At 35.7% G+C, this 19,173-nt stretch overlaps 2 protein-coding genes and 1 pseudogene across 7 annotated transcripts; 1 reads left to right on the top strand and 2 right to left on the bottom strand.

Annotated features, from left to right (window-relative positions):
• Nucleotides 1-293: 293 nt before the first annotated feature.
• Nucleotides 294-10,764, bottom strand: LOC137726501 (putative LRR receptor-like serine/threonine-protein kinase At1g56130). Of its 3 annotated transcripts, none has more exons than XM_068465435.2 (25): nucleotides 10,410-10,764; nucleotides 7,039-7,282; nucleotides 6,525-6,711; nucleotides 6,308-6,379; nucleotides 5,917-5,988; nucleotides 5,600-5,671; nucleotides 5,402-5,473; nucleotides 5,214-5,285; nucleotides 5,037-5,108; nucleotides 4,875-4,946; nucleotides 4,717-4,788; nucleotides 4,532-4,603; nucleotides 4,367-4,438; nucleotides 4,117-4,182; nucleotides 3,904-3,966; nucleotides 3,671-3,715; nucleotides 3,508-3,566; nucleotides 2,919-3,304; nucleotides 2,578-2,773; nucleotides 2,313-2,477; nucleotides 2,074-2,192; nucleotides 1,723-1,933; nucleotides 1,380-1,611; nucleotides 1,078-1,228; nucleotides 294-988 (listed from the first exon to the last, which is right to left on the bottom strand). In XM_068465435.2, the coding sequence occupies exons 2-25, from the start codon at nucleotides 7,148-7,150 to the stop codon at nucleotides 557-559; spliced, it is 3,144 nt and encodes a 1,047-aa protein (XP_068321536.1). In that variant the 5' UTR covers nucleotides 7,151-7,282; nucleotides 10,410-10,764; the 3' UTR covers nucleotides 294-556. The 3 variants fall into 3 exon arrangements, with proteins under 3 accessions (XP_068321536.1, XP_088550079.1, XP_088550080.1); XM_088693953.1 differs by having other exon boundaries at nucleotides 1,380-1,620; nucleotides 10,410-10,594; XM_088693954.1 differs by having other exon boundaries at nucleotides 10,405-10,563.
• A 1,023-nt stretch (nucleotides 10,765-11,787) lies between these two features.
• LOC137726504 (uncharacterized) lies at nucleotides 11,788-13,416 on the top strand (annotated as a pseudogene). Of its 2 annotated transcripts, none has more exons than XR_015962360.1 (2): nucleotides 11,788-11,946; nucleotides 12,695-13,416. The product of XR_015962360.1 is annotated as an uncharacterized LOC137726504, transcript variant X1 (transcript). The 2 variants fall into 2 exon arrangements; XR_015962361.1 differs by having other exon boundaries at nucleotides 11,818-11,946; nucleotides 12,626-13,416.
• A 3-nt stretch (nucleotides 13,417-13,419) lies between these two features.
• Nucleotides 13,420-16,594, bottom strand: LOC137726503 (uncharacterized). 2 transcript variants are annotated; one of them, XM_068465437.2, is made up of 5 exons: nucleotides 16,259-16,593; nucleotides 15,747-15,827; nucleotides 14,613-14,702; nucleotides 14,452-14,505; nucleotides 13,420-13,910 (listed from the first exon to the last, which is right to left on the bottom strand). In XM_068465437.2, the coding sequence occupies exons 1-5, from the start codon at nucleotides 16,313-16,315 to the stop codon at nucleotides 13,647-13,649; spliced, it is 546 nt and encodes a 181-aa protein (XP_068321538.1). In that variant the 5' UTR covers nucleotides 16,316-16,593; the 3' UTR covers nucleotides 13,420-13,646. The 2 variants fall into 2 exon arrangements, with proteins under 2 accessions (XP_068321538.1, XP_068321539.1); XM_068465438.2 differs by lacking the exon at nucleotides 14,452-14,505 and having other exon boundaries at nucleotides 16,259-16,594.
• Nucleotides 16,595-19,173: the final 2,579 nt, after the last annotated feature.

Below are 19,173 nucleotides of genomic sequence, written 5' to 3'. Positions count from 1 at the left end.
TCAGTCATTTAAAAGAGTTGGCTTATGCAAAAACCCTACCGAACAGTCACATTAGGGTGACACCATAATCAATCAACAATCGACAATAACTCATCAAGAGAAAACTCGTAGCTTTTGTTTATAGGCACCTACTAAGGTTGCTTATGTTTTATTATACGTACTTTGCTATCGGATAGAAAAGGGCGGTTCTATTCACACCTATTTTTACCTCCACCCGCTCTTCTCAATTTTGGACCGTCAGATCGAATGAATTAAAAAAATATCAAAAGACAAAAAATAACAAAAAAAATGTGTGAAAAGTTAAAATGGGAGTGAATAGCACCAACTATAGAAAAAGAAACATCCATTTTTTTCCTCTTAATTAAAAGAGGAGATTTACACTGCAACTTACTAACACAAAATTGACATGTAAGTTTGACAAATATCTATAAAATCGTATCTTATTTTAGATATACATCATCATAGCCAAAACCTCAGAGGTAGAAAAGACCCAAGGACAAGTACAGGGTGCATAAAGGGATAAAAGGAGCGTGCGGAAATTATTTCTCATTATTTATCACCTTCCTTCTCCAATAATGCCAGTGAGCAATGATTGAGTGACGTTTACAGGAGAAGGTGCAAGGTCAACCCCGGGGGTGTTAACACCACTTGCATTGCTGCCTTCGGGCTGATAGTTGAGGCGAACATTACTGTACTTGGATGCAGTTGATGGGGTATCATCCTTCATCAAAAAGCTACCTGTTGACAATGTCGTTACATCTTTAAAATCATAATCTGTCAAATAGCTCGGCTTCGACATGACAGTGCCTATGTCAATATCTCCAGAGAGCATTGCCACCACACGTGACATGGATGGCCTCGTCATCGGTGATGCCTGCGTGCACAGGAGAGATGCTCTTATCAATCTAGTCGCTTCAGTTTCGTCAAACTCTGTCAATCTCGGATCCACCAGCCCCAGAATTTGGTCGTTTTCATGTAGAGTCCATGCCTGAAAAACATTATGCCATGGTCCAAGGAAAGGGTGAATAAATTTTTCACAACAATGCCAAAATAAAGCTAGGGGAATGCAATTCCTACCCATTCAAGAAGATAAATCTTTTCTGGATCTAAGTTATTGTCAGAGTTTGGCCTCCCACTGAGGATCTCCAAAGCAACGACTCCAAAACCAAACACATCAGCCTTCTCTGTCAAATGTCCACGCATTGCATACTCTGGTGCCAAATAGCCTCTGCAATGCAAGATAATAAAATGTTTGCACAATGTTTCTTGAGATCATTAGTAGCATTATTAACATGATGTGTATTAAAATTTCATGCAAGTATAAATGTGTGTGGCTATAATATATGTAACCTACGGAAAAACAATAAAGGATGGCTTACATTGTCCCTGCAACCCGGGTGCTGATGTGGGTTTTCTCGTCATCATAAAGCTTTGCTAGTCCAAAATCTGATATTTTTGGGGAGAGTTCTGCATCGAGCAAAATATTACTGGCTTTGACATCTCGATGTACAATCCTTGGCCTTGACTCCTCATGAAGGTAAGCAAGTCCTCTTGCTGTTCCGAACAATATATTGAATCGAGTAGGCCAGTCAAGGTGCAAGTTACTTGTCCCTGAAATATTTGTGAACACATCCAATCAAAAACATTTTAAAAAAATTTTAGAGTGCATGAAATTGCAGAAAATGCTGCTTTTATGCAACCTAAAAGTAGATAGGTTTGTACCAAAAAGTGCTTGATCAAGGCTCTTGTTTTCAAGATACTCATAAACCAAAATGCGTTGGCTGCCTTCGATGCAGCATCCATACAATTTCACTAGATTTCGATGTTGCACAGCAGATATGGTAGCAATTTCAGATACAAATTGACTCTTCCCTTGGTGAGATGCTACTGAAAGTTGCTTCACAGCCACTACTCTCCCATCAGAAAGTGTACCCTACAATGTACACAGAAAGACAATTTAGTGACATGAAAGGAAAGAAAAAAGGAGCTATATTTTCCTCTCACTTGCTCGCTCTTTCTCCATTTCTCTTGTCATTACATCAAGTACATGTATTGATGTAATACGGATTTCACCTTATAAACAGGGCCATATCCTCCCTCTCCTAGCTTATTTGAAGGATTAAAATCTTCAGTTGCAGATCTTAATTCAGCATAACTGAAAGTATATGGTCGCGGGCCTAGTCCTAGAATATCTGCACATTCATGAAACAGTTGACATAAGTTTTACTTTCGTGAAAGCATTCTTACTTATGTGTGTTAATATTAGGGCAGCGAAACCTGAATTGGGTACCAGTAATGATATGGTCGTTTACCTTCATCGTCTTCTTTTTCTGATCTTTTCCTCCTCATATATAGAATCGCAAATATTAATAGCAAGCTCACAACTCCAACAGGAACTGCAATACCGACTATCAACCCAATCTTGCTCTTCTTTCCTGGAGTAGTTGGTGGAAGCCCGGCAACTGTTGGTGTAAAATCTGAGTGACAAAACAGACAAATTCTTCAGTGTCAATTAATAGCAGAAAAATACATTTAAACCACTCACAGGAAATCTCTATAAGTTAACACATATTATACCTGAAGCAGCATGGACAGCTGCTATTAGCGGGCCGTAATCACCTTGATCAGGTATGCAACAAGTCCCTTTACCAGCCCAAAACAGATGAATTTCAAGATAATTCTCTGACACGTTAACATTAAATTTTCTCACAACAGCTCGGTTAACACCACCTGCCTCCGACGATATGTCAAAGTCCTTCGTCCTGCGGGTACCCTAACAACCAAATGAAGAGGTAGGTGATAATTCTAGTCTCCTTTAAATCACTGTCTTTAGTTGATGTAGCTTAAAACATCGAAAACCTGTCCAATGAGTATTTACTTCAAATAAGTCAGAATTTTTATTCTATAAGTAGCCTTACCTGAATATAGATATCAAATACACGCCGTCCTAGACTTTGCCATTTTTGCGAAGTGCGACTTTCATAAACCGTCTCTGCAAAGTGCAATGTTACAGTGTAAGGCCCATTCTGAAGGCCCAGGCCATAGTATCTTAGTGATCCTGGGGACACTCTTGAAGTTTGGAAAAGCTCCGGGGTCACATCTGTTCCGGTGACTTGTGCAAGGGTATTTTCCAGAAACGATGGGTCCTTTCTGTCAGAAAACAAACCGGCATTGCTGACAGCCCATTTCTCTGTACTGGTTACATTGAATGTTGCTGGGCCAAGAGCTGAGTCTTCAGTCTCATATAATATGCCATCACTTCCCGTCAGTTGTTTTCCACCACACTTGATTGAGAAGTTTGCATCTGTAAAGTTAACGTCAAATTGAAGACTCTTACTAATGTTCTTCAGTCACATATTTCTACCCAGTTATGCGTATTACTGAACTTATGAAAACATGCTTGCAATCTATATCCATATGTATATATAACAAGAGAAGCAATGCCTTTTCCTCTAACATGACGTTGTGTTAAAATAGTAAATGATGGGTGACATAAGAGCATATTACATCGTGGGGCATTTCGATTGCATGGAAAATTTCTCTGGAGGCAATTCAATCCAGGAAGACTGCAAACAGAGAACAATTATTATTTATCCAAATAGAATCATGTAGTGGAAGAGTAGTGATAGTATTGCTTGTCTAAAAACGAGTAAGAGAAACTTCAACTCACGTTATGTTTGAACTGTCAAATGTGAAGTTGTTGACCACTAAGTTCCTGCATAAATCATTAATCAATCAACATATAAAGAAATATATCTTTATCAAATGAAAATTCCATGTACAAGATCAAAACTTGGTAGGCAAGAAGCACTGTGAAAACGAATCTCAGCGGTAATTTTTTGTCCGAACATATTATGGTGATTTAAACTGTAAAATGAAGGTGAAAGATAAAAGGACACGTACAGTTGCGTTATTGTGATCACCCATTGGGGAAAGCTTCCTGATAAAAAATTGTAAGACAAATCTCTGCAAATAACAAAATAGAATCAGAAGACACAAAATGCATGAAAGTTATTAAGAACTTGTGTAAGATAAGATTAGAATGATTACGATTATACACAAACATATACATGCACCGTGCATTCTATATGACTACTTTAAGATACGAGGACTTACATAGTCTGAAGTTGATTGCTCTTTTGGCTCGGAAGAGGTCCGGACAGACTATTGTTTCCAAGAAACCTGGCCATTTTGATTATAGTAGAAGGCACCCAAAAAAGAAAAAGAGATGAACAAACAAAAGGTCAGATTTGCACAAAATCTAGAAGGATTAGTCCAGATCTCCAATCAAAGTAGGGAATGTTAAAGATTTGATAACTTATGTATGATAAGGCAAGAAAAAGATAATAATAAAGACAGGGATTACAAGGATGTAAGAGAACTCAAGTTGAACAAAGAACTTGGGAGTTGGCCTGTCAAATTGTTGAAACTCAGATCCCTGCACACCAACGATAAGTTGAGAGGAGCAATCAGAATGAAAGAAAACTAATTGGTCTCGTTGGGATTCAAGCTTATATTTGCTGGTACGTACAGTGTCTGTAGGCTTTGAAATTCTCCAATATCAGATGGGATGGTACCAGTGATTAATGCGTTTCGTAGTTTTCTGTATTCCAAAAACATAAAATTTGATAAAAAGTAGAAGGAGTAAGATATCAAATTTCAAAAGGAAAAAGCAGTTAGATGAGAGTATCTGGATCGATGAGAATCTTCACTTACAAATCAGTCAAGCTTTTCAGATTTTTTATGAAATCAAGAGAGGAGCTCCCATTGTATATATCACTGATTCGCCTACATCATTATATGCAAAATAAACTGAAATCCCGTCTTCGAAGAAAGAGAGAGAGAACTACAATTTATGCTACATTTGTACTTACAGAGAGTTCAATGAGGTCAGTTGAGAAAAGCTGGTTGGTATTGGGCCTTCGAAAGAGTTCCCTTGAAATCGCCTACAGAAACATATAAGAAGCTTGTGAACAAATTATCCATCTCAGGTCTACTTTCATAAACTGCAAAAGATCAAAGGTTTCTCTACTTACAAATCAGTGAGTTGTGTCCAATTCCCTATGAAATCAGGTATCTTTCCTGAGAAAGGACTGTCCGATGCCCAGCTAAAATTCAAATAGTTGACTTATACTAAGCTCATCCAAGAAAAGCAATCTCAAAGTACTGGATAAGCGAACAAATCTAAAATACGATTTAAGAGCCGTTCTTACAGCTTTTGCATCTTGGTGAGCTTGGCAAATGTTGAAGGAATTTCACCACTGAGTCCACAGCTGTCCATGTAACTGTGAAAATCATAAGGCAACTGATTAATACCCATTTCATACGATAACGTGCAATTTTGCTCATCCGTAAGGAATTAACATGTAATTCAAATTTGATGATTTAACGAAGCACTTACATTCCCTCGAGCTTGACTAAATTACCAAGTTCTGGAGGGAGTGTTCCGGAGAAATTATTTGATCCGATGCCCCTGCAAGTCATGTTGAACAGGCAAACACTTACTTGAAAGCAATTATTGAAGAGTGATAGAAGGTTCTGTATCTAATGTTTACGACACAAAATTTTATTGTATGCTCTCTCATTTTTCATGGCTTACAGCAGAGTTAGCTCCGTAAGGTTTCCAAGCTCCTTGGGGATGGGCCCAGAGAATGAATTGATGCCAATTGACCTGAATGGAGATATCAGTTAGGGAAAGATAAGCACCATTAAACTTAATTACATTACATAACAGGAAACTAGTACCGCATTATTCAATAAAAGCATAATGATTTTTTTGTAGATTATGGCATAAATAGTAGCAAAAAGGCGTAAAGAACATAACTGTAGATTATGATATTCAAAATGAAGTATACAAATTGCTACGGGTCTCATCAGAAGTATGAGTACTTAAAGAAATGTTCTCTCACTACTTACAATTCAGTCAATGCAGACATGTTGCCAATGAACGCCGGTAGGGGACCGGTGAAATAATTTTGATCGATTTTCCTACAACAATTGAAAGGAAGTTTAATTGTTAACTCTTAATCTTCCAACATCACCATATTTTTGTTGAAATCCCACATCGGCAAGAGAAATAAAGAAAGAAGAGTTTAAATATTCAAATCCCACTCCAACTAATACCGAGGCCTTTTGGGATAAACCTCACACCTAACGGATTGTGCAGGTGTTACCAAGGTCGAGACAATATCGGTGTTGTTTGAAGTGAGCCTTTTGTCCATCTCTCTGATAATTCTACAATTTTTAATATCCAATATACGATTTTGATGAACCAAAAACAGAGAAGGGAGTTGAAAAAAATTCATACAAAAATGTGAGATATCTCAGAGCCACAAATTCTTCTGGAAACACCCCTCGTTTGTTTAGAGCATACACTCTCCTGGAAAGCAAAAAGATTGAACATTTAGAACTACATAAAATGGAGCGAGACAGTCAAATTATGACGTTAATATATATAGGTAGCAAGTGAAAAATCAGCAGTGGCATGGAAATCTTGTTCATCAAGAGAGAGTAGTTTAACATACAGTTTGGTGATGTGGCATGTAGCATTGTTGTCGTAAGAACAGTCGCAAACGATGGCTGGGTTGTTTTCGGGGTTATCAAAGTCGGTGCCGTTGATGGCAGATCCACTGCAGGGTTCTCCACTGATATTCCACAGCCCCGGCACTGCTTGTGTGTCCCATTGTTCAAATATTGAGTTCAACGCACTCACTGCACTCTCAGTTAATTCAGTCCTTGTGTGTATTAGATTATATCACACCATAATTTGACTTGTGTTACCACTTACCAGACTCTCTCGAACCAAACGAAAGATCAAATTGATTATTACAAAGGAAAATTACCCTTAATTTTTGGATGTTTTGTATATGGGAAGAAAAAGGGCTTTACAATAATTTCTTCGAAACTTCATTTCATATTGTTGAAGAACACTTAAAATGTCATTTTGTTGAGGGAAAAAAACCCAGTTCCTGGTCAAAAACACTTAAATGTGGCAAAGTGTGTGTGTGTGTGTGAGAGAGAGAGAGAGAGAGAGAGAACCTTCAGATGGATCAGTGGTAGCATTTTGAGCAAAGGACAGCTGAAACCAGAAGCAGCTGAGGAAGCAGAGTAATAGTATCCTCATCATCAACTTTATCTTCATATTGTACATGTGCAGAACTTGCTCTCCTCGACGGCGTGAACTTAAACGACCAACACTTGAACTGTTGGTAAGCGGTTCGGCTTCTAGCTCAAGTTCAGTCTCAAGCTAAGTCTCAGTCTCCAGCTAGCACATTCCGATTGGCTGAATCATGCACCGCATGTAAGAAGAAGAAGACCATTAGATTTTAGTCATATATTGATAACGTATACACATACAATATATTTTGTCCAAGTTGCTTGATCAAATGGCGGCCACTTTTTAAATTTCCCACCTGGAGTTGGCCAAGACTGTGATCATATTAGTTGAATTGTATATTGTAATATTACACATTGAGCTGCTTTAGTGTTGAAATATTTATGTACAATTCTAGATTGTTAATATTTTTCTGGTTGAAAAATCAAGGGATTGACTTGTGGATAAACATTCTTGCTCAGTTGGTCAATTACTGTAATTATGGAGAGGGATTTTTCTCGATAGCGAAAGAACAAAGGATTAATTCTTTGTTAGTTGGTGATTTTGATATGCCATCAAATGTCATTGTGACAATTCTTAAACTAATCACATTATTATGTCTAACAAAACACACTATTCGATTAGTTTTTTATTTTTTTCTTTCTAAAAAGATGGGCAATTAGTGGTTCAGGCTCTGAATAGGCTAGTTAAATATTGTACCCTACCTACCAGTAATCTTATTCAAACAAGTACGCAGATTATAAAATATCGAACTTAGGAGTTTCACGATTAGCTTAAAATATTGCTAAAATTGCATGTATGTTGTAAGTTTGTCCGGTAAAAGAATAATATTTCATTCATAATTTTGTGTATAAATACAACGATAAAATGAATTTTAGATAACTGGACGTGGACTTTTTCAAAGAAAAACAAAGGTGGGATTTTCAAAAAAAAAGAAAAATCTCAGGTGGAATTTTCAAAAGTTGTGGCCGTACTGAAAATTCAATCGGGATGAAAATATCTGCAAGTTGAGTTGAATGGAAAAGACTCTTGCCGGATTTTTTTCGGGAGAATCCGTGATCGTGTCTATTTATCGTACCTTATGCAATTAATTTTTGTTAAATATTATTTATATTTAATTTTAAATTTTAAATAATTTATAAATGCATAATTTACAATAAACGAACATCATATCCTCGTATCCCGCTTTTCCGAGTTGAATGATTCAGCGAGAAAAGTCAAAAGAGGATATGTTTTGGATGGATGTCATCCCCGGAGCAGTTACATCCGTCCCAATCCGTTTTGGATTGATGACAGAAAGTTAAACCGCCACGTATGAACCCATCACCATCCCACCCATCTGGCGTAATTATTTCGATGGCTTGTTTTTGTTTAAAGCAAGAGGAGGTAGGTGATGACTTGCTGTACTGACGTTATAATGGAATCGGTATTTAATTAATAATTTTAATTGGCATTAATTATGTACTTAATTAAAAGTATATATAACTTAATTGATACCAAGAACTATCATTGGATTATACTTTTAGTCTAAAATGGGCAGCTCAAACTAATAAGACTTTACGTTTTACGAGAGTTGACAAATAACGTCTAACGTATGCAATATTATCTTAATTTTACAAAGAAGTTGTTTCCACAACTTAAACTCGTAACCTTTATGGATCACAAATGATCAACATTTTCACTACGCCAAAACTAGACCTCAATTGTAACTTTAATCTATAAACAAAATATGGAACACTGGTTATTGAGGCTAATTCTTTAAGGATTCTTATTAAAAGGAGCATACGGGCAATTCTCATATTTACTCTTCTTAAAGGTACTCCTCGGATTTTGGCCAAAGATTCTTACAGAGCTAGTGTGAAGGACTAACGCTTCACATTTGTCGAACTCATACAATACTTTTAATAGATCTTTCATTTGTAGACTAAAACTACAATTTAGTATCAATTCACAAACCAGTACTATGATTTTCTCCTTTTCAATGTTAGGGGAAAAATATTGTTCATATCAAAGACTCATACCCATCCTCGCAATCGTATCAATAAGTAAAGGATAATGCTATTTTCTATTTATTTTATTTTATTCATTCTATCTGACGATCAGAAATAAAAAAAAAATGTATAAAAAAATAAAAATAAGTATGTAGATAACATCAATATAAATTTATCTCTCTTTAACATAAAATAAAACTTATAATTTATATTAACCAGTTATACAAATTGGGTAGGAAAGGGAAGGAATACACATATTCTGCCAAGTTACATTGGTGTAAAGACACGTAGCTTGCACCGCATGCAATGCGATCAAGTTGCGGCCCAAGTTGATGAGTTTTCCATAAAGTTAAATAAGTTTGATCATGGATAATATATTAAATGCATAAATAATTATTAAATATTGCCAAACCACAGCAGTGTTTTAAATTTTTTAAACTAAGCAAACAGACGGGGAAGTGGAAAAATTAACTTCCCATTTCTATTTTTTCTACTTCATTAATTTTTTTTGATTAAAATCTAAGTTATTAATTATTTTAATAATAAAATATTTTTTTATTTCTAAATATATTCAATGAGGGTTAAAAACATTACGGTATATTTATAATTATAGCTAAATTTTTTATTATATATTTTTATTTTTAGTTTGTATCCATTTTTAATTTGCAACCTTTCTTTTAATTTATACAAATTTTCTTTTCAGTTTTAATTTGTAACCATATATTAATTCTTTTTTGTGCCCATAATTTTTAAACTTTTATTTGTATATGTATCCATAATTTTTTGTTTTGCTACATGTACCCATGCTAATTATATGTATTTATTTTATGTTTTAAAATAAATCAATAATTATTTTTCAAAATAAGTTAATAATTATGTGGGTACATTATTTTTTGCTATAATTTTTGTGAAAAACAATATTACTCTAAAATTGATTTTTAAGTATTTATTATATTTTTAAAATATTATTTAAATTTGTTTAAATTTCATAATTTGTGGAACATTAAATGTATAAATACATGAGTTAAATATCTTAAATGATGCTAAGAATCTCAATCAAATTATTTAAACAAATAAAATTTTAGTCTATCAATTAGATTGATTTGGGATGAAAACCAAAATGACCATAGGGAAATATACTGCTTTTGATTGCATCTGTTGGTTACAGTTGAGGATGAACTTCAACATTTCGAAAGAGAAAGATAGCTGGTTAGCGGTTGATCTCCTGTATTTTATATGTGCATATCATATGAAGAGAGAGAGAGAGAGAGAGAGAGAGAGAGAGAGAGAGAGAGATACCCGACCTGCTGTTGAAGCAGAAGATGGAGGAGCTGAAGCAGAAGCAAGCAGCAAACTGGTAGGAAGATATCAGCGATGGTGGCTTCTTCGCCCACTAGCTCTGAAATTCATCCCCTCTCTCCTCTCTCTTTATTCTACTATGAGTGTACGAGAATGAAAATGACAATTCCCACTTGCATAAACCAAAATATATATGGCCTCATGGGAGTAGTATATATAATTATATATAGTGGCATGATTAGTCTTAGCCAATGTCAGTCTCTGTATTCTTCAAACCAGCAATTTGTTTATTCAACAACTATAGAATAATTAAAATGTAGAACCACGAAAAGTAATATGATATTTATGCATTTTATTATTGGTTTGATCTCATGTCTTCTTTTTTTTTTCTAAAACTTAATTCAATAATGCTACTTTTTATTAAAAAAGAAAAAAAATGAAGTAATTAATTTTTTTTTCCTTCATATTTTTAACTAGATGTAAAAGCTATTAAACCTTAGAACCTAAACAAGTTCCTGCCCTTTAATCCAATTTTCCCTTTACTTTGTTGAGATTCTGCTAATTTCATTTAGCCCTTCATGTTTCTCTTTAAAAAAAAATCGTAACTTTGCCCCTTTAACTCAATTTTGACTTCACTTCGTCGAGATTCTACTAATTCGTGAAAAATGAATGGAATACGTGACATGTTATACATTTTGTTTATATGCATCCATTAAAGCTAAACATCCTATGATTCTTTAACTTTAATCAAATTGGAGCAATGATCCATTAACTAAAAATCTATTATCATTAGTCTCGTAACTCATCAAAGCGTGTAGCTATGATTATTTTCGTTAATTTTGTCAGAATTTTGTCAAAATGAGTTATGTTGAAAGGACCATTGCTACAATTGGGATCCCTCAACTCATCAAAACTTCTAGCTATGATCTTGTTCATCAACTTCGTCAGAATTTTGTCAAAATGAGTTATGTTTGAATGACCATTGCTACAATTGGGTTAAAGTTGAGGGATCATTGCTCCAATTGGGTTAAAGTTGAGAGATCATTTTTCCAGTTAGATTAAAGTTGAGGGACAAAGGGTAATAAATTTTTAGTTGAGGGAACACAGTTTCACGTTTTGATAAGCTAGAAGCTTAATGATAATGAATTTTTAATTTATGAATTATTACTTCAATTGAATTAAAGTTAAGAAATCATTACTACAACTTAGACACATAAAAAAATTTAAAATTATAAAATAAAATATATAATGTTTCGCTTCGTATTCTGAGCAAACTGAAATCTCTATAGCGAAAAGAGTGAGTTGCTAGCTATTGAAATTCCCTAAGGTATTGGTAATTGTGTTTAATTAAAAGATAAAAAAAAAAAAAATTTATTGTCAATTGAATGAGTTGGGATGCCAAACTTCAAATTTGACCTCTGTTTGCTTTTTCATTTGTTGGTCAAAACACCCCTCTTCCACATCTCACGTCTATCTTCTGTCTCACTCGCATTTCTGCAGACGAACTGACTCAGAGAAAGGACGCAGCTGACAGCCCTCAAGGTTCAGATCTCTCTGTTATAGCTTTCTCTAATTAATTAATTCAATTAAGAGCTCTGTTTCTCTTTCTTTTTTTTTCTTTTTTTTTAATTTTTTTATCAGATTATCCTTGATTTATGCGTCTGTTTCTGAATTTGTGAATAACATGGGAATTTGTATAAACTGCTCCTGAATTTGTGAAGAATATGGTTGTTTTGATTCTCGGAAAATATTTATGAAATTTTGGTTTATGTTACCGTCTCTGGGTTGATCTGTTTGTATGCAAGTTCTCATTTTTTCCCCTCCATGGATGTAATTTAAGGGTGTACTGCTTGATTCCCAGGAAACTTTGGAAGGAAAATGATAGAAAATGCAATGCAAAATATAATTCAACTCTTTCTATTTGTGAATTTCTGTGTGTTTGGTTAGAACCTAAGGCCTTGTTTGGTCTCTAGGATCGGATTGGAATGGATGAAATGAAAATGAATCGTATAATTTTTCATATGATTAAATTGATTTCTCAATTTGGTATGATTGAGATCTTCTCATGCTCTAGTAATATCATAAAGGGTGACTCCAAGCCAACAAGGCTCCAATGAGCGATCTTTCTGTTGCGCTAAGGCTTGCCCTCGTTTTGGTAATATGGTAGAATATGGATATATAACTTGTTCCCTTATGATCTTTTTCTGTTTTTTTTTCCCAGAGTTGCATAATTTTGATCAAGAACTATTATTTTTATTGGGATTGAGACCCAAAAAAAATCCTTTTGCAGATTAAAATTCCGAAAGAAGAAACGCTCGTAGGCATCAAATCGGCAACAGAAGTTCGAATCGAAGGCGGTAGTTGAAATGAAGAAAGAAGGAGCCGAGGAAACAAGTATGGAGATAGTGAAGAAGTTTTTGGAGAAAGAAGGTGAAATGGCAATCGCCATGGATGGTCTGCCCGACAAGTTCTTTGAGCCCTTCATCCTGAAAGGCATTAACGTCGATCTCCTTGAACCCGGACACATTGTTTGCTCCTTCACAGTACCCCCGCGTTTGGTGAACGGGGGCAATTTCTTGCACGGTGGAGCCACCGCAACCCTTGTGGATTTGATAGGATCAGCTGCAATCCTCTCCTCTGGAGCTATCAGTTCCGGAGTTTTGGTGGAGATCAATGTGTCGTACTTGGATTCGGCTTATCCTGGCGAGGAAGTTGAGATCGAGTCCAGGACGTTACGTGTCGGGAAGACTGTTGGTGTTGCCAGTGTTGAGATCAGGAAGAAGAAGACTGGGAAGATTGTTGCTCAGGGCCGGCATACAAAGTACCTTGCTGTTTCTAGCAAACTCTGAACAGCTAGGAATTTGAACCAAGACATGCTATTCAGTCAGTGTTATGTCAAGATTTTTCGACATCGAATAATTTTTTCTGGAGTGAATGTAATACAAGCAACGCTCAGTTAAATTTCTCTCTTACTGATACAAATAGCTAAAGAACAATACAATATTTTGCAAAGAGTTGGCGAAAACCAGAACAGTTAACTGCTTAAGCTTTTAGATCATAACATGATCCAATCCTCAAATTTGTATTCCTCAGACAGATACAATTGTTAAGAACCAGTAAATGCTTCTCAAAAAATTCTCAAAAAACAGGACAGATAATCAGTTAACCCTTCGATCACAACATGAATTCACTGAATCACGAAAAGTTAACCAAAATCAAGAAAACAACATTGACCATTTGAATCACAATTCGTCAAAATCATATCCATCGTCGTTATTATATCCCTCATCGTAATTGTATTCTTCATCATAATTGTATCCATTATATTCGTCATTTGCAACATGTGTATCATCGTCGTAGCCTTCTCCGGCTTCAGCCTCTTCACTGTACATATTTTCATGTTCGAGCTCCTCATCATGACTAACTTCAAAATGAATCTTTTTCTGATTTGACAGCCGCTTACCGCTGCCGCAATTAGACTCTTTGCATTCTTCAAATCCAGGTCGCTGAAAAACAGACGGAGAAAAAGGTCAGATTAAGCAAATTCAGGATACATTGACAAGTTCTGGCCGATGCTCGTAAAAACAGACATTCTAAAACCTCTTAGGATTCCTAACAAGGAATTACAATTGCAAAATTATCATATATGGCCAAAAAACTATCAACCATATAACAAGATATAACATTTCCTATTTCCTAAAGTCTTCCATTAGCTGCTCGATTAGCAAACAACCTGTATAAAGATCATGGTTTCACATATTTAGGTTTTATCCTGCCATAGCTTGTACAACTTCAATAGACCTTTATTCCACTATACAAAAATTGGTGTCTGCCGACTGACCAGACATAAACAAGTAACTTGTGACGACTGTCAAAGTTTGACATACTATTAGTCTACCAGGTTTGTTTGGCTCTTTTAGTCTTTTGCAATCTGCATTAGGTTCACAGGCAACGAGACATATAATGTTTGACAACATAATACGCAAATTGCAGAGCTATGAGTACCGCAAGAATGATTCTAAAATAAGCCAGTAAAAAGATACTTACAAGCTTTTCATTTAATTTCTTCAAAGCATCAAAGTCGATTTTCGAACTCAGCCTCTGCGAAAAAAGAATGCCATGTAAATAATTGTTGGATAAGATATAAGTTGCATCATGCTGGAGGAATAATACTTAAACGAAGCATATCCATCAGCTAATTCCCTTACCTCCTTGTTATTTATCACAGTAGAAACTTTAGCGGTTTTTTCTGCAGGTGCAGCTTTCTTGGCTTTTCTGGCTCGTTTTCTACTCTTTCCCTGCCAAATTTATCCATTGTATGTAGAAAATTAGAAATCGATAAGTAAGGCTCAATGCTGGCAGTAAAACAAAGACAGATAAACAAAAGGGAAAAACTAAAAAATAAATCAAATGCAGATAAGATTAAAAAAATACTAATTTGTAAGCAGGTGTGACTCCAATAACAGTTGAGAATTTAGGCACAAACGGCGAAGAATGGTGAATAAGCTGAATGAATCTTCCAAGCATACACTTTAGAGAACAATGCATACATGACAGTAGAAAAATGCAAAGATAAACTCAAATGAAGTCAATATTGGGATAAACCACATAGCTAAGCTAGCCATATCCAGTGATATAATGAATAAATTCAAGGTTTTGGTTAGAAGGTCCTTCTTTGAAAGGAATGATTTTACTGCAACGAAATGCATAAAAAGTGCAAGCAAGACACCATTTCCAAGACATGTGCTCTATCATAACTGAAATTGCCTATTTAGTGGGGCTTAAGGATTCAGAATTTGTTGTTTTATGTGCTTAGGATCTTAAAAGAAGTATTGTTTGTAGATTAGCCATAGTTTCAAAGATTAGGACTAAAAACAAGTTAATTGTCTGGAAGACAAACTGTTTGTTGCAAATTTTAGTTAGCAGCATGCTTTTTGAATTTGGGGGTTAAAAGTTAGAGAAACCAGAAAGCAAAGAGAGGTCAAAGATTAGGGTTTTTGAATCAAGTACGAAAAGAGAGAGTACAGAAGTACTACAAAGAAAGAATTGAGTTAAGAACTTCCAAAAAATCACAGAGCTAAAGAGTAAAGGAAGAATGCAGAGGCAAAGAGTGGAAGGAAGAAAACCAGAAACCCATACAAGGAAAATGTATACTAGTACGGTCATGATCAAATGCAAAATCCGCTCAATCGTTCACTCTGAACAGTCGTGGCCATAAAAAACATAGATGAAAAATAAGAACAAAACCATCGAATAAACAGAAACTACGAAATTGCCTAACATTGCACCAAATCCTTGTGAAAACAAATGTGCCAAAACTTACAAACTTGCAAAGGCATTACCTGATCATAGTCCTTGTTAAGTACTTCCCAAATGAATCTTTTAAACCGCGCCGCCTCCTTGCTGTTAAGGTACCCAGCAACCTAAAAAACAGAAGCATGAGTTCTTCCATATCGAAATTCACAAACGAAAAATAGAAGCAACAATCACATAGGAATCCAAATCGCCATACGGACTACCGAGTGGGCTATGCTGGAAGTGTTCTCTGATGGGCTGGTGGGTGTAACTTTCAGGATCTCTGCTTTTGCGTTTGATTAAATTTATCCCCTTAATTATCAGACATGGAAAATGTGGTCGATTGTCATGAACCAAGAACTGAACTTTTCACAATAACTACGAAATAAAATTCCAACAACGTCGCATGCAAACTAAAAATTCTTATTATCATCGAAATATTTGAGCACCTACCTAAAATTCATCAACTTATGGAGAATGGGCAGACACCATTCGACGAAAACATTTCAGAAAATTGAAAGAAAATAATAAGAAAGCAATGCCTGCTTTATCTGCATACCTCGGAGTCGTCGATATCTGAGAGGCTTTCTGAGACATCGCCAACCGCAGTTGACATTGAAACTTGCCGCCTTCTTTTGTAGACTCTCGGTTCTTTTGAATTTTATGTAATTTTAGGTCTTGGGTTTTCCAGTTTTCTTGGAACTAGAATTTATATCGACAGTAATGTCGGCGACCAAACGAACCGACCTAGTTCAGTTTCCCCTTTAGAACTGGAATGGTGGAACCCAACCATGCTGTTCTCTTGTTCAAATCAAATCAAATCAGTCCAGTTTTGGTTCTGTGAATCAAACAATAAAGTAAGTAAGTTAGATGTTAGAGGTTAGATCTGGTTCTAGTTTCATTTTCTTTTTATTTTAATGAAAAAAAGGTAATCACTGACTAAAAGCTCAAAATCTACTGGGCTAGGCCCAAAATAGTAGGAAAAATTAATCAAGAAATCAGAAAAACTCAGCCCAATCTGAAAATCATGTTGTTGTTTTTTTTTTTTTTTTTTTTTTGTTTTGCTTTGTTTTGTTTTTGGTAAACAAAACCATGTGGTAAACACAAACGGCATGAATTACATCTTACATTGTAGAAATACATTACTATTCCTACTGTTGGAATCAAATTCGCGCATAATCGTTGATATACGAATAATCGTTGGAATCTCTTGAACATCGATAAATAGGAGAATTGTTTGGGGGGATGTAACTAAATTCGAAAATGATTGCCTACATATCTCCTCGTCAAAAAGGGAGAATCAAATCGCATGTAATTCCATGCATGAGTTGGATGAGCATGTAGAGATGTGTTTGAACATGTACATGTTAGATGAGATATCAGATATGCGTTATATCTCCTTAGAGGGAACCCTAGCTTGGATATTTATAGATGAGATCTTTCAACTCTTTGTCTTGCTTTGCATGAATGCTTATGCATATTTAAAGCAACATATGAAAGCCAATATTCTCATGATTATCCAAATGTAAAGTGTAAAACAATAATTCATTTATCAATCCAAACACATAAAGCATCATTAACGTCAAATAAAATGATATCAGCAAGAATTAAAGTTAAATAGGTAAAAGATTATATTACCATCATGTTGTTGTTCTCCTTAAAATTTCATTATTTCAATTTTAACACTTTCGTATATTTCGCCTTTCATTAATTCTTGTTCTTTATTTTTAGTGTGGATCAGATTCAAAACCCTTTTACCCACACCAACTCACATTTTTTTTCTTCTCATTAACCGACTCCCTCTTACCACTTTCTTTCTTTTCAACTCTCTCCCAACCTTCCAAAACCTCATTATTTTCCTTCTTTTCTTCCAGTTCTTTCCCTTCCGGTAGGCTATTCTCACACCTTCACTTCCCACAAACACCCCCTTCTTTCTCTTATCACAGATGACAAACTACAAAACAACACTCTTCTCTCTCTCTCTCTCTCTCTCTCTGTTGTTTTCATTTTTATTAACTTGTTGCTCATACTCTTTTCTTTTCTTTTCTTTTCCTTGCCTTTCACAACTCCCTCGACACCTCTCTTTCTCTTTCCTCCTTTTATGCTTTTCTTCAAACCCTTATCTTCTTTAATATAGCTGAAAATTTGCATATGTAACAAGAGTAGAATTGGTGAGCAAGATAAAATGGAGATGTAGGCCAAAGAGGCTGGCTGAGAAGGCCAGCTCAACCTTATTAAGGATACTATTGTAAATTCATCCTCAAGAGATAATACTTAGAGACTAAGTAAAACTGTTAGTTTGTTATAGGTTTGTTTTCTCTTAGTTAGAAAGTGTTGTGACTTGCTTTTGGCTCACAACTAGTATATATACTCATATTGTAAACTTATTCCAGTCGTGGACTGGATCGTAATTCTAATCGGAGCAATCAGTATAATCGAGGTAATTTCAGGCAATCTAATTCTCAGAGGTTTTCCCACTTTCATCGAGGCAATAATCAGAGGTTCAATCGTGGTGCTCGCCCGAATTTTTCATCCACCCGGAAACTCTCGTGTTAAATCTGTCGCCAATCTGATCATGAGGCCTGCGCCTGTCCTCATCGCATGGATCCTCACTATAATACCAAGTCCTCTCAATCGGCTTTGGCTGCTAGCACCTCCAATCCTTCTTCTTCTCCGTGGATTGTCGACTCCGGTGCCACCTCTCACATGACCAACAACTATGCCACGCTCCAGAATCCTGAAGCTTACACAGGCCCTGAACAAGTGTATATTGGTGATGGCAAAGGTTTGCCTTTCACTCATTCTGGCTCTTCTCTTCTTACTGCTTCACCTAGTAATTTTGCACTCAAATCTGTGTTGTATGTGCCTGCTCTGAAACACAATCTTCTGTCTGCCAATCGTTTTTTAATTGATAATCAAGTCTCCATGCATCTTTATCCATCTCACTTCGTTGTGAAGGATCTTTCTTCGGGGAGGATGCGTTTTAAAGGTCCTGTTCAGCATGGATTCTATCAGTTTCCTCCACATTCTTGTACTACTGCCAGGCATCTCGCTCTCACTGCTGCTCCCAAAGCTTCCAGGACTCTTTGGCATGGACGATTGGGCCATCCTTCTGTTGCAGTTCTTAATAAGCTAGCTTCCAGCTCTCGTATCTCTATGTTACAGAATAAGAGCACTTCTCTTTGCTCCTCTTGTGTATTAGGCAAAAGTTCTCGGTTGCCATTTGTTTCTACTACTAGTACTACAAAGAAACCCCTAGAACTAATTCATACGGATGTTTGGGGCCCCTCTCCTATTGCTTCTAAGGAAGGTTTTCGGTTCTATGTCATATTTGTGGATGACTTTACTAGATATTGCTGGTTCTACCCTCTGCGTTACAAATCTGATGTACTCTCGTGTTTCATGCAATATAAGTCATTGGTTGAGAATGTTTTGTGTACTAAAATAATTGCTCTAAGATCTGATTCTGGTGGT

The sequence above is a fragment of the Pyrus communis genome, chromosome 5 (genome assembly GCF_041283825.1).
Source record: "Pyrus communis isolate YQ-2024b chromosome 5, ASM4128382v1, whole genome shotgun sequence".
NCBI classification, from domain to species: domain Eukaryota; kingdom Viridiplantae; phylum Streptophyta; class Magnoliopsida; order Rosales; family Rosaceae; genus Pyrus; species Pyrus communis.
Note: the sequence above shows the minus strand (reverse complement) of the source record. Positions and strands in the feature narration are given on the sequence as shown.

What these genes read in the sequence shown, in the direction of transcription:
- LOC137726501 (XM_088693953.1), bottom strand. Translation starts at nt 7,150, where the DNA reads ATGTACAATATGAAGATAAAGTTGATGATGAGGATACTATTACTCTGC. An exon ending in CTGAAAAGCTTGACTGATTT is followed by an intron (nt 4,604 to 4,716) that starts GTAAGTGAAGAT and finishes TTTGGAATACAG; the next exon opens with AAAACTACGAAACGCATTAA. An exon ending in TATTTGATATCTATATTCAG is followed by an intron (nt 2,774 to 2,918) that starts GTAAGGCTACTT and finishes TTTGGTTGTTAG; the next exon opens with GGTACCCGCAGGACGAAGGA.
- LOC137726503 (XM_068465437.2), bottom strand. Translation starts at nt 16,315, where the DNA reads ATGTCAACTGCGGTTGGCGATGTCTCAGAAAGCCTCTCAGATATCGAC. An exon ending in TTAACAAGGACTATGATCAG is followed by an intron (nt 14,703 to 15,746) that starts GTAATGCCTTTG and finishes TAAATTTGGCAG; the next exon opens with GGAAAGAGTAGAAAACGAGC. An exon ending in CTGTGATAAATAACAAGGAG is followed by an intron (nt 14,506 to 14,612) that starts GTAAGGGAATTA and finishes CTTTTTTCGCAG; the next exon opens with AGGCTGAGTTCGAAAATCGA.